The following is a 14,271-nucleotide window of genomic DNA, read 5'->3' as shown; positions in this document are numbered from 1 at the left end:
CGACTGACCCTGCCCAGCCCCTCGGGGGAGGGTGCAGGCTGCCCACACCACCTCTGAGCCCCTCCATGCCCATTTTGGCTTTCTGACCTCCTGAAGTGTAAGATAGATAATGAATCCCTGCTGCGTTGGGCCGCTAACTTTGTGGCCATCTGTGACAGCAGCCACGGAGGCCTACGCAGCGCCACGTGAAACTATGTTGCTCGCAGGCAGCGCGCCTGCCGGGCGCAGGGCGCAAGGACGGCAGTGCTAGAGGCAGTCCACCCGAATTTACGTCCAGCTCCCCTCCCCTGCTCTCGGCCCCTCTCCGGGCAGCTTTCTGTCCCCTCATCGCCAAATCCGCCCCCCTGCGTGCCAAGCGAGGCCTCCTCTTGCTGGGCCCAGTGGCGGCGTGTGGCCATGCGGGGGCCTCCCGCCCCCGAAACACTCCGACTTCCTGCTTCCCCTCCCCGTCCCCGCTTATGGTTCCTGGCTCCCGGACCTGGAAAGCCCCTGGGGTGGCCTGCAGCCCTCCCTGCATCCACACGCACTGTCCCGGGGCTCCTGCTTGGTCACGCGCTGTCTGTGTTCCTCTCTGGTGCCACATGAGAAATATCCCCAGACTATCGTAGCGGCTTAAAACAGCATGCGCACAGGCTCTTGGCAGGACTCGGCTCCTCGAGGGCTGCTGGACTGAGAGTCAGCGACTCCAGAATGTGTCCCTCTGGCTCACAGTTGTCCATGAGCTCACCTCTACTGCAGTCCCCGTTTGGGAGCCTGATAGGCGTGCAGATTCAGTGTGTCCAACACAGCTGTCACAGCGCCCTCCTGCTTTCTGCCTCACGGAACTAAAGCTTTGGGGTCACTGTGCGCTGCCTTGTTTCAGCTGGCAGGAAATGTCCCCCATTGGTGCTAGCTGGTCTGATCCAGAAAAAGACCACACCTCGGCACTCCTCCCTCAGCACCTGCGGAGCTCCCGTGCCTTTGCCGAAGTCCTGCGACAGTGGCCAGTGGTCCCCTCCGTCCTCACCCCCGTCCAGACTGGTGCTCCTAAGATGTGCTATATGCCAGTAATGCACACTTAAAAATATATTGACAGCCCTGGAATTGAGATGCAACTTAATTTAATTGGCAGTGACTTTTCTCTGTCTTTTATTATTTTTCTCTGTCTCACTCTGGTGCCTGGGCTAGAATGCGTCAGCCTAGCTCACAGCAACCTCAAGTCCCTGGGCTCAAGCGATCCTCCTGCCTCAGCCTCCCGAGTAGCTGGAGCTATAGGTTCATACCATCACACCAGCTGATTTTTTCTATTTTTAGTAAAGATGGGGTCGTTCTTGCTCAGGCTGGTCTTGAACTCTAGACCTCAAGAAATCTTCCTGCCTCGGCCTTCCAGAGTGCTAGGATTACAGGCATGAGCCACCAAGCCTGGCCAACTTTTCTCTCTTAGTGACACCTAATATATCTGAGCATCTTATAATCATCAGCACGACAGACTTGATGAAGATACTAAGTCACATCAGGCACCTTCTCTGCTCAAAACCCTGTTGGCTTCTCGCTTCACGTAGCGTAAGAGCCGGAGTCCCACTCTGGGAGGCCAAGGTGGGAGGGTCAAAAGACCAGCCTGAGCAACATAATGAGACCGTGTCTCCACAAACAGTAAAACAAAGCCGGGCATGGTGGCGCGTGCCTGTAGTCCCAACTACTTGGGAGGCTGAGGCAGGAGGATCGCTGAGCCCCGGATTTCGGTCACACTACTGCACTCCAGCCTGCGTGAAACAGTGAGACCCCATCTCTAAAAAAACAAAAGCCAGAGTCCTCCGCTGCCCTGCAAGCCCGTCACAGCGAGACCCGGCAGCCCCGGCCTCAGCCTGCCTGTTCCCAGCCTCACCGGCCTCGCGTGCCTCTGGCTCCCAGGGCACGCCACGGCCTCACTGTCCTGCCCCAGGTCCTTGCTCCGTGTCACTCTCATGACAAGGCCTGGTCTGACCTCGCTCTTGATAACTGCAGTGCCTCCCTCACCCTCAGTGCCCTGGTGCTGCCTCAGGTGCTGCCTGCAGAGCCCACCCGTCCTGGAGGGCACTGCCAGCCTCAGCACGTGCCGGCCGGCCACCGTCCCTGCCCTTCCCTGTGCAGTGTGCGGCTCGAAACAGAGTGTGTGCCTCATCCAAGGTCACAAAATGGCCTGCAACCAGTGCCCAGCGTGAGCACTCTGACCCTGCAGCCACTTGCTGCTGCTGAATTTAAGCGTCTCTGGGCCCGCGCCGGACCGTGTTGCAGAGGCTCGTGTGGCAGTGCCAGGGCCGTCTGCCGATGACCGTGGTCCTCGTGATCCAGTTTCATCTGCACTCCCAACACACAGCGAAGACCCCAACCTTTTAGTGACACTGTTCACCTTTTAAAGAATCAAGACTGTGTAGAATTTTCTAGAATGTTCTGGTTTCCCAAGCACTTTGATAGATTATGGAGTCAGAGGCTGACCTTACCCAAATGTGCCAGGTGACAGTGTGGTTTTGTGAGATTGTGTGTACGAGTGACGCATCACAATGCCCGGGAGGGCTCAGCCGGTCCTCCCCTCCGGCCGCGGGTCTCTCCTATTCTGAGGGCACAGCGCCAGCTCCAGGCGGATGGAGGCGTAGCCTTTCCACGCAAGCTCAGGAAGAGGGAGGGCTCCCGCGCTGGTGATGGGAGCCTCAGGGCCATGGTGCAGCCGGGGGAGAGCTGAGCTTTGGAGACAGACAGGTGTAGATTTCAGTCCCTGCTCTGCTATGGGCTGTGCAGCGCTGGACCTAATGGGGTCTTCACAGATAAAGCCTCACTGAAGATGAGCTAACATCCAAGATCGCAGGACACACTGGGCACAGTGGACCGTAGGGTTTGCACACACAGCACATGTTTAGGCCACAGCAAGCTCCAAGGAATTCATAGGAAGGCATTATTAGCAAGTGTGTATAAAGTAAGCTTTCTAGAACAATAGAAAAAGAACAAATAGCCCCCAAAACAAGACAGTATGAAAAAAGATAAGACAGATGAAATAACATATACTTTTATGAATAAAAATTCTGAGCATGAAACAGCAATTTAATGGATGAGTTATACAGCAGATTAAATGTGGCTAAAAAAACTGTGAACTAGAACATAAATGTGAGAGACTGGTCCCAGAATGCAGCTCAGAGATTTAACCACTTCGGTACGAGCGAGGACTGTAGTCGGTAGCCACAGATGGACGCGCACAGCGACTGTAGCCCACAGCCGTGATACGACTTTTCTAATTTTTCATTTATCAAAATAAAATTGTGAACATTTAAAAATAACGTAATGAAAACATATATGTATGTGTCACCTATTCCGATTTACGTGACAAGGAAAGCTGCCTGTAAAGTACAACAAGCTCTCAGTGCTCTAAAGCTTTCCTCGTCACGCAAGAGCAAGACGGACGCGCCGGCTGGCCGCGCATGCGCAGCGCGGACCCCGTGCGGACTGAGTGCGGCCGTGGGCGAGGCATCACGGCGGTGAGCGTGACCCCGACGTGGCTAAAGACATGGAAAACAGGAGAGAAGGTCAGAGACGTGCAGAGTGAGAAGGCCTATAGAGACAGAGCGTGTCTATAACTCTACGGAAATAGAATATGGCATTTTCACGACAGCAAAGGAGAACAGAGGGAGTAAGAATAAAGGAAATAAATAACACTGTGAGAAGGAGCACTGATGATTCAAGCAACAAAGACTTTAGAAACAGGAGGACGCCGAAGCCATGGAGCAGCGCCCACACTGCAGGGAGGATGCTGGGGTTACAGCCCTGCTGTCCTCGGGGCAGAGTGTCAGCGTGAATCCTACAAAGCACGTGTGCAACTGGAAAACTGAAGAGTAACCATGGGGGAGGGAACGGAGCAGCCCCCTCCGGGAGCTGCCTGGTGCTCCCGGCCGGGCCTGGCGTCCTCCTGTTGAACAGCGCCACAGAAGGTCCACACCAGACAAGGCCACTCTGTGACGTGGCAGAAGGAGACACAAGCGAGACCACTGCGCAACCGTGTCTGAACACAGACCAGACGTGAACGCGCCCCAAGGCCCCAGGTGACCAGACACCCAGTCCTGGCTGAGACGAGTGAGGTGGCTTTAGCCCCCCTGAAACGCCCCTCCCTCTCCGTAAGACTGCCCCAGGTGCGGCAGGACCCGCCTCCTGACCGCACCGCCCAGAGCCCAGCAGCTTCCTCCAGCCCCCGGGTCCCTCCCACGGCCACGGCCGACCATCGGGCACTGACCGCCCCCCCCAGACACCAGGTTCCCCAGAGTGCATGTCCTGCACCTGCTCAGCACAGGTGCACGCCTGGTGGTCTGTGGCGTGCACTGACAGAGTAAAGTAAGTAGAAGGTACAGCTTCCAAGGTAGAGAAGAAAAAATGCAATGAAGAACAATCAATCCAATGAGCGTAGGAAGCAGGGGCAATGCAGAGGTAAAGCACAGTAGCTAGAGAACTCTGGGTCGCGTTAAAGTCCAAGCACACCATCAGTCAGCGAGCTGTAGCAAATTCACTTAGATTGTGGAAAAAGGATCTAAATCTAAATACGTAGTATTACAGGAGACTCAGCTAAGTCACTGTGACACCAAAAGTGAGAAAGGCACATACCAGGCAAATATTAACCAAAAGAAAGGTGTTGAGTGAAGCAGACCTCCACCGGGCAGAAAGCATCCTTCAGGGACGAGAGGGCCATTCTGCAGTGTGAAAGGGACGCAGCCTCCAGAAGATCCGACAGTTCAGCCTCGAAATACATAAAGCAAACTTTGATGCAATTGAAAGATGTACAAATTGAAATCGTAATCTCATCTCACAGAAAATCAGATAAACCAATCAGACCATAGGTCAGGCAGTGAAAATAGGTCTGCACCACACGGTAAGGTGGAGCTGGTGCGCCTCCGTAGAATTGTTGTGTGTCATGTGTGGAGCATGTGAGTGCCTCTATTGAAAAGCCAAAGAAGGAACCAACAGATAAACTGTCACATTGAGACTGCTCTGCAGGGTTGCCACCTGCAAAATCAGTATTCCAAACCAGTAAATATCCTCCAAACCAGCAACACCCTTGATAACGTAAAGAATGTCTGCAGAATAAAAGCTATAGGGTGCCTAAAAATAAATCAGCCAATATATAAAAGAGCTCAGTGGAAAAGTTTAGAAAATGTTTTTGAGGACATAAAGATGAAAGAAATATCACGTTCTTGGGTAGGAAACTCAATTTTGCAAAGGTGGCTGTCCTCTCCAAATTAATCTATAAAATCAACCCAATGACAAAAAACTTAAAAACAAAATTATTTCCTAAACTCAACCAACTTATCCTAAAAGTTACATGAAAAGAAAAAAAAAAAAACAAAGAATAGTCTTACAGCTTTGAACAAGAGAATAAGGAAGGACTTGCCCCAGCAGCTATGACGTGTAGTTACTATAACCTCAGCAGTCAAAGCGCTGTGCAGAACTAAACAACCAACAGAACAGAATAGCCTGGAACAAGCTGTGGGAGTATATATTTATTATGTAAGACAAAGTGGCATTATAGGAAGGCCAGAAAAAATAAATTATTTAATAAGCACTGCGAGACAATTAGTTGTCCATTGATCCAGAGAAAGTTAGATCTCTTCCTCACTTCACAGGAAATAAATTTTAGATCCTTTAAGACCTAAATGCAAATACTAATATGAAAAAATTTAAATTTTTAAAGAAAACATAGGAGAAAATCTTAATGACGTCAGGAGATAGGGGAATGTCTAAACAAGAAACATAAGGCGCAGTCCAGCACAGCAAGGCAGATGCAATGAAGCCCAGACGAGTGACCACCTGCACGCCCTGTGCTCTGCCCTGGGCTCCAGGTGTGGATGGAGGAGTGTGCTCTGTCCGATGTGCTGCAGACACACCTGCGGGAAGGCCTCGAGAGCACGGTGCGCGGAGCCTTGGGCCGACTTGGCGGCCTCACCGAAGAGTGAGTACGGCTTTCTGAGGGCGTGGGGTCCCCGTGTGCATGCACGGGGCGTGGGGTCCCCGTGTGCATGCTCTGTGCTCCTCAGCACCGTCTGTGAGGTGGACGCACCGACCGCCCCCGCTGCCTGCCTGTGAATGTAAATGGCTTCACGTTTCTCAGCCTCACTCTCCTCATCTGTAAAGTGGGGCTAAGCATACCTACTTCATAGGAGCTTTTTTGAGCAGCTTTTTGAGGTGTAATTTACATACATTTATTCTGAGTACAATTCAATGATTTTTAGTGAATTTACAGAGTTCTGCACCCGTCACCACAATCCAAATCTAGAACATTCCTATCACCCCAGAAAGGCAATAGGCCTTTTTGCAGTCACTCCCCATTTATTGATCAATTTTTATTTTCATTTTTATACTTTTGCTGTAACTATTAGTGCAATATAGTCTTCTCCGTTTGCTGAAAACTATTTATTTTTCCTTATTTCATATGAGAAAGGCTCTTTTGATGTAACCATGGTTGCAGTGCGCAGCCGCGGCGGGGACACACACGGCCTCGACCCAGGAACTCAGTCGGGCTGGGCAGGGTGCTGGCGAGCGGAGCTGAGGGTGGCAGGGGCGGCTGGGGGTTGGTCTGCCCTGAAACGGTGTCTTTAAATTGTATTAGAGTTTAGTCCATTTACGTCTAATGTAAGTCCTAATGCTGACGTGTTTGGGTTTTCGTGCCAGTTTGTGAGAATCCTCAGCCATTTTCTCTGCAAACCTTCCTCGCCCTTGCTCTCCCACCCCTTGCCGGCCGCAGCGCCTGGTTTGTCAGCGCCCCGCGCGGGTCTCGCCTGCGGCCGCGGTCTGCATTCTCTCTCTGCGGTTCAGGCTGGTTCTTCTCCAGCCATCTTTCATCCACTTTTCGGCTGTGTTTAGTAGGCTGTGAATCGCCTACTGAGTTGTTAATGCCACTTACTGTGTTTTCAGTTCTAGAATTTTCATTTGATGCTTATAGTTTCCAGTTGTCTGCTTTATCTTATTTAATTTCTTGTGCATATTAATCATGATTATTGTAAAGTTTATGTCTGATTATTCTATTATCTGATATCATGTAGGTATGTTTCTATTGTCTCTTTATTTTTGGTTAATTCTTATCTGTTTACGTCTGGTTATTTTTCCTGAACGATGAACCCTGTGCAGCTTCGGATGGTGTGCTCTTCCTCCGGGGAGGACTCACCTTCCTTCCAACAGCAGCTGCGGGGAGTGGCAGATTCACTGCGCCATTGGGGATTTAGCTGACACAGAGCTAGGTCTCTGTGAGAAACGAGTCCTTATTCTGAGGGTAAAGTCCCCAGTGGGAAGCCGGGCGTGCTGGCCAGGCCTCTCCTGCTTGGCGGACGGGCGCCAGCCCTCTGCTCTGCCTCTCTGCCTCTCCGCAAATCCCTCGAGCTGCACAATGCTGGGCCTTGGATACATCACTTAGACAGGAACTCAAACATAGCTCAAGACTGCAGTTTGAAATGTGTTGATTTGAGAGCTACGTAAGAAGCTTGAGTTGCTGTGTGCCGTAGGCGGCTGGGCAGGGTGGGACAGAGTTTAAAAGTCAATGCAAGAGGCCGGGCGCTGTGGCTCACGCCTGTAATCCTAGCTCTTGGGAGGCCGAGGCGGGCGGATTGCTCAAGGTCAGGAGTTCAAAACCAGCCTGAGCAAGAGCGAGACCCCGTCTCTACTATAAATAGAAAGAAATTAATTGGCCAACTGATATATATATAAAAAATTAGCCGGGCATGGTGGCGCATGCCTGTAGTCCCAGCTACCCGGGAGGCTGAGGCAGAAGGATCACTCGAGCCCAGGAGTTTGAGGTTGCTGTGAGCTAGGCTGACGCCACGGCACTCACTCTAGCCTGGGCAACAAAGCGAGACTCTGTCTCAAAAAAAAAAAAAAAAAAAAAAAAGTCAATGCAAGAGCAGGTGGCTGCGGAGCACGCAGGTGATCACCCATGTCTGCGAGGACCAGACGCTCCAACCCACTTCCTCCTGCAGAGGCTGCCCGGGCGGCGGGGTATTTGGGGAGCTCCGTGTGTGCGGGAGGCTCCCCAGGTAGCAGGGTATTTGGGGAGCTCCGTGCTTGGGAGGCTGCCCGGGCGGCGGGGTATTTGGGGAGCTCTGTGTGTGCAGGAGGCTCCCCAGGTAGCAGGGTATTTGGGGAACTCTGTGTGTGCAGGAGGCTCCCCGGGTGGCGGGGTATTTGGGGAGCTCCGTGTGTGCAGGAGGCTCCCCGGGCGGCGGGGTATTTGGGGAGCTCCGTGCTGGCAGAGGCTCCCCGGGTGGCGGGGTATTAGGTGAGCTCCATGTGTGCAGGAGGCTCCCCGGGCAGCAGGGTATTTGGGGAGCTCCATGTGTTCAGGAGGCTGCCCGGGCGGCAGGGTATTTGGGGAGCTCCGTGCTGCAGAGGCTCCCCGGGTGGCGGGGTATTTGGGGAGCTCCGTGTGTGCAGGAGGCTCCCCGGGCGGCGGGGTATTTGGGGAGCTCCGTGCTGCAGAGGCTCCCCGGGTGGCGGGGTATTTGGGGAGCTCTGTGTGTGCAGGAGGCTGCCTGGGTGGCGGGGTATTTGGGGAGCTCTGTGAGTGCAGGAGGCTCCCCGGGTGGCGGGGTATTTGGGGAGCTCTGTGAGTGCAGGAGGCTCCCCGGGTGGCGGGGTATTTGGGGAGCTCTGTGTGTGCAGGAGGCTCCCCGGGTGGCGGGGTATTTGGGGAGCTCCGTGCTGCAGAGGCTCCCCGGGTGGCGGGGTATTTGGGGAGCTCCGTGCTGCAGAGGCTCCCCGGGTGGCGGGGTATTAGGTGAGCTCTGTGTGTGCAGGAGGCTCCCGGGGCGGCGGGGTATTTGGGGAGCTCTGTGTGTGCAGGAGGCTGCCTGGGTGGCGGGGTATTTGGGGAGCTCTGTGAGTGCAGGAGGCTCCCCGGGTGGCGGGGTATTTGGGGAGCTCTGTGAGTGCAGGAGGCTCCCCGGGTGGCGGGGTATTTGGGGAGCTCTGTGTGTGCAGGAGGCTCCCCGGGTGGCGGGGTATTTGGGGAGCTCCGTGCTGCAGAGGCTCCCCGGGTGGCGGGGTATTTGGGGAGCTCCGTGCTGCAGAGGCTCCCCGGGTGGCGGGGTATTAGGTGAGCTCTGTGTGTGCAGGAGGCTCCCGGGGCGGCGGGGTATTTGGGGAGCTCCGTGTGTGCAGGAGGCTGCCCGGGCGGCGGGGTATTTGGGGAGCTCCGTGTGTGCAGGAGGCTCCCCGGGCGGCGGGGTATTTGGGGAGCTCCGTGCGTGTGTGTGGAGGGGGGAGAGTGCTGACGCCGCCCCTGCTCTCCTCCCAGGTCCGCCCAGTGCGTCCTGCAGGGCCACAGCCTGCTGCTGGGCTCGGCGCTGCGGAGGCTGGCTCTCCGCGGCAGCTCCCTGGCCGCCCTGGCGCAGATGAGGCTGTCGGGGAAGAGGTGCGTCCTCCAGGAGCTGCGGGAGCAGCGTGCGCTGGGGCAGGCGTCCTCCCCGTGCCTGGACGAGCACCAGTGGCAGCTGCGCAGAGCCCTGGTAAGGCCCCACCCGGACAGCAGCGCCCCGCCAGCCCGCGCCTCCTTTCTCCTCAGCGGCCTCCTCGGAGGTCCTGCCTCCCCGACAGCCACATCCCGAGGCGCTCGGGTTAGGCTTCTGCATGCGGGTTTCGAGGGAGCACGATTCGCCCATGTAAGCGAGGGCAGCGGCGGCCCGCTGCAGGGCACCGCGTGCCAGAGGGTTCTGGGGCGGTGCTGCTCAGTGCGGGGGTCAACTGGACGTCCGCGTGAAGTCGGAGGGGTGCGGCTGTCGTCAGGGGCGTGGGAGAGAGGCCTCTCCGGTCTCTTTGAAGGCTTTAACAGACCGGAAGAAAGAATCTATAAGTTGAGCTGGGATCCGACCCGAGTGGGCTGACTCAGGGTCTCCGGCAGGCAGCCACGGACCTGCGGGAGCGGCTGGCGTCCTCCGGCCGCGGGTCAGGCTCGAGCCCACAGTCTCTTCAGCTCTGCCAGGAGCTCTGGGAGGGCACGCGGGCTCGCCGCGGTGCCGGCCCCCTCACTTCTTTCTTCCCTGTTCCTACGAGGAAGCCAGTCCTCAGGGCCTGTGTGCCCTGCCTCAGCTTCTGGGATGTCCTGAGAGACGCAGACCTGCCTTCAAAACCTGGCTCTGCTGTGTGGCTTTTAGAAAGTCAGTCAACTTCGCGGAGTCTTCTTGTTCTCATCTGTCCTAGTGTTCAGGCCTCATGATGTCCTAGAAGGATGGGCAAGGCCCCACCTGTGAGGGACCACAGAGGGCACCGGCACACGGGGCGCTCGGGGGTTGCCCTTGTAGAAGAGGGGGAGCAGTCACCAGGCCAGAGGCCGCCTCTTCCTGCCCTTTCTCGGTCCCTTTCCCCGAGTCTGGGCCCAGGCAGGACCACGCCCACCGGGTCCCGAGGCATCCCGCACGGCCTGGTGCTTCCTCTGCAGGAGGCGCGCGTGCGGGAGGAGGCTGGCCGGCTGGAGGAGGAGGCGCAGCGGACGCGGCTGCAGCTGCAGCAGCAGCTCCTGGCTGAGGCCCAGGAGGTCGGACGGCGGCTGCAGCAGCACACGGAGCGCGCCGTTGGCCAGGCACTGCTGGGGCACGCGCGCAACGCGGCCATCAGGAGCCGGGCCAAGGACAGGGATGACTTCAAGGTGCGTGCCAACCCCCATCCCCATCCCCTGGGACACCCAGGACCGGGAAGAATTGGGGTGGGCCCTGAAGGCTAGGTCTGCTCTGGCAGCGCCTCACGGACCTTCCGGCCTTGCAGAGGTCATGCGACTTCCCCAGGCCTTACTTTTCTCATCTGTAAGATGGGATCTCCCCGTAGCGTTCTACGGCGAGGAACCACAGCAACAGATCGCAGGTTTCCTGTCTGCTGCTCGGCCTGTGTTGTGTCGTTCTGACGGCTGGCTCAGTCCTTACAGCAGCCTCAGAGAGACGCGATGTCACCCAGAGCCATGCAGTGGCAGTGGCAGTGGCAGACCCAGTCCCTCTCCCCGGGGGAGATGCGTGCTTTCTTGGCACACAGAGGCTTTTCAGAGTCCGTCCTGACAGCTGGGAGGCACTGCTAGAATCGGCCTGGCTTGAGTAGGCGGTGGCTGCCAAAGTGACCACCAGCAGGGATAACACTGGCAACAGCGAGAGGCGCTGTTAGCACCGCACCCGAGTCCAGGTGCGTCTGCCTCCCTGGTCGCAGCACTCTCCCCCAGCCCCACGCCCTCTGCCGCCGCATGTGGGCACGAGCACTGGCTGCCTGCAGCCGGCCCTCGCGAGTCGCCTTGCCCACGGCTGGGGCTGTGCCCTGTGCCTGGCAGACGCCAGCGGTGCCGCAGGCCCAGGACCAGCAGGCAGCCCTCGAGCCGCGAGTGCCGGAGCCTCTCCAGGCAGCCTCCAAGGGATTGCTTCATCTCAGCAGGGAGTCACTCCGCTCCCTGTGCAGCAAGGAGTGTGGACCCGCCTTCTGCGACATCGTGTTCAGGATGTCGCACGGCTGCCTCAGGCCGTGCCGACGTCAGGCTTGTGTCTGGCTGGTGAAATGGCCCTGTCACCTGTTTCCCTAAAATTTTCCAGATCTTACCTAATAATCATTGCTCATTGCATGAAAAGGTAGTAAGATGCAAGGGTGTCCAATTTTGTCCTCAGCTTCCCAGAGGGACTTTGAGCTGGGATTAGAAACTAAGGACCTCTACCCACATCTCACATCTGCAAGAAAGAACACTGTGCTTAGTTTCTAGAAGAATGGACGTGTGTTCCACTCCTGCTCCCAGAGCGCCAGGCCCTGCAGTAGGGCTGGGGTGGAGTGGGTGGCTGGGCAGTGTCCCTGCAGTAGGGCTGGGGTGCAGTGGGTGGCTGGGCAGCGTCCCTGCAGTAGGGCTGGGGTGGAGTGGGTGGCTGGGCAGTGTCCCTGCAGTAGGGCTGGGGTGCAGTGGGTGGCTGGGCAGCGTCCCTGCAGTAGGGCTGGGGTGGAGTGGGTGGCTGGGCAGCGTCCCTGCAGTAGGGCTGGGGTGGAGTGGGTGGCTGGGCAGTGTCCCTGCAGTAGGGCTGGGGTGCAGTGGGTGGCTGGGCAGCGTCCCTGCCTTCGCATGCTCTCGGGGTGCTGGCCGCAGCCCAGGGACCCGGCCGGGCGTCCTGGAGACGCTCCGCTGTGGGGGCAGGCAGCGCCGGCGTGGCTGAGTCCAGGTTGGAAAAGTAGAACACAGGAGCAGGTATGTCTGCTGCTGTGCACGAGACGCCAGCCAGAGAGACCGTGGAGGAGGAGAGAGGGACGGCCAAGGATGGAAGGCCTGGAGGCGGAGGAGGGACATGGACGCGGCTCTGCTGGGCAGGCAGATGGGCGCAGGGCTGGACCACGAGGCTGGGGGGTTTGCCCACCGGAAGGGAAGGGAAGGGGCTCCTGCTGGGAAGGGCAAGGCAGAGCCCAGGCTCCCTCCAGGGGTGGAGTCTGGAGTCAGAGCCCCCTTTGTGGGTAGGGAGGCCGGGCAGAGGAGGAGAGAACGCTGCAGTCAGGGGTGAGCTTGGGAGTCAGACCACTTGGGCTGTGCAGTCTCCGCACCTCTGCAGCGCGGGCTCCACACCTGCGTGTCCAGGAACATTGCTCAGACAGTGCTATGAGAACACGTGGCCGGCACAGCCCTTGCACACAGCCACTCGGTAGTAAGTGCTCAGTGACAAGTGGAGGCCAGGAGCCGCAGCTTGTGCCTGCAGTCCCAGCTGCTCGGGAAGCTGAGACAGGAGGATGGCTTGGGGCCAGGAGTGTGAGACCAGACTAGGCAGCAGGCAAAACCCCACCTCTACACAAATAACAGCAATAATAAGTGTTTACTTTTTCTTGCCCAAAGCCTGGCACCATCCAATAAATGTTGAAATGGGCACTCTTTTGTCTTAACTTTCTGAGTTTTGTCCATAATTTTATGAAGAAAAGGACAGTCACTCTGTCAGTGCACAAGCAACACAACCCCGATAACGCAGTGCCTCAGCATGCCCTCTTTTCTGCTTTGGTCGGAAGCCTATAGCTGCAAGTAGCAGAAAGCCCTACTAAGATGGCTCAAATAAATGAAAGTCACTTATCCCATGCAACAAGAAATGTGAGGTGGGTGGTCCCAGCTGGCACAGTGGCTCCCTGTGATGTGACCAAGGACCAGCCTCTTTCTTTCCAATTCACCATTCTTGGTTTTTATTTTTTGCCTCATAGTGTCAAAATGTTCACTGCCTCTCCATACATCATGTCTGCATTCCAGGCAGGAAGAGGGAAGTGGCAAAGTCTTTCACCCACTGAGGCTTCACATTAATGTCCAGGGAGGGCAGAGCTCCCCGCAGACTTTCCCTGGGCGACACAGCCAGCCTTAGACCATCCCTAACTAGGAAAACACGACAGTATCAGGACCGGTTTAAACCAGCCCCACACTCTCTGCCCCCGACAAATCCCAGTCGGGGGGTAAGTGGAAGATGTGGAGCAGGTCAAGGGGAGCAGGACACGGATGGGCCATAGTGGCTGCCAGTGTGACCTCTCTGCTGGCGCCACCCTTCCTCCCCGCAGAGGGCGCTGGTGGAGGCGGCAGCGGAGAGCGTCCACGTGACCGGCGCGGGCATCCGCCACCTTGTGCAGGCCTACGACCAGCGAATCGGGAAGATCGTGCAGGACCACGCGGAGAGGAAACGGCAGCACCTGAAGGCCCTGCAGGGTACGGCTCCCTCCCTGGGGAAGCCCCAGAAGAGACAGTCCACACTTTTAGTTTGGGGCAGGATAGCATGTCAAGTGCTTCAAATTTTATTTGGGGGAATTTAATTTTTTAATGCTTTTATGTATTTATTCATCCCCTGCTTTGTCCCAAACGGCTTTTTAAAAAGCCTTAGAGAAACACATGCACAGGGAAACACAGTGCGATAGGACTTTTTGTAAGTAGATAAGTCAGCTCAAGACAGGGCAGGAGACAGAGTTGGGGAAGGTGATCATCTAGGACATGTGCCCACAGATCCCACTTAGATGGGAAATGGGTTTGTCTCCAAGCTTCCTGGTAGCCAAGGAGGTGGAAACATACTTGATTAAAGCCACTGCAGTGGCCATGAGCGAGAGCAGGCCCATGGCCCTGAAATGTTCCCGAGACCCCAAGAATTTTCTCCTAAGGGCTCTTGTAAAAGGCAACCGGGGTGATGGAAAGGACAATATCCCCAATTCCAGTAATAACACACAATTTACAATATTTGAAACGTCATTTCTTGAAGCCTACTTCTGGTAGCACCCTTCCCTGTCAGAGCTTCCAAACAGGGAAGCATTCCCCATTCTCCCAGGAGCTCCGCCTGG

The 14,271-nt window shown here is 56.4% G+C and overlaps 1 protein-coding gene across 3 annotated transcripts in view; it reads left to right on the top strand.

The window, feature by feature from the left end:
- EVC (EvC ciliary complex subunit 1) overlaps positions 1-14,271 on the top strand; it is a 73,830-nt gene that overhangs the window by 50,959 nt on the left and 8,600 nt on the right. For all 3 annotated transcript variants that reach the window (XR_012912442.1, XM_020283638.2, XM_075992949.1), the window contains exons 13-16: positions 5,832-5,941; positions 9,275-9,485; positions 10,415-10,621; positions 13,507-13,651. Coding sequence is in view for 2 of the 3 variants with exons in the window: in XM_020283638.2 (XP_020139227.2) it covers positions 5,832-5,941; positions 9,275-9,485; positions 10,415-10,621; positions 13,507-13,651 (673 nt within the window). In the remaining variant the exon portion in view is untranslated. The remainder of the gene's footprint in view (positions 1-5,831; positions 5,942-9,274; positions 9,486-10,414; positions 10,622-13,506; positions 13,652-14,271) is intronic.

This window comes from Microcebus murinus, chromosome 16 (genome assembly GCF_040939455.1).
Source record: "Microcebus murinus isolate Inina chromosome 16, M.murinus_Inina_mat1.0, whole genome shotgun sequence".
NCBI lineage: Eukaryota > Metazoa > Chordata > Mammalia > Primates > Cheirogaleidae > Microcebus > Microcebus murinus.
Note: the sequence above shows the minus strand (reverse complement) of the source record. Positions and strands in the feature narration are given on the sequence as shown.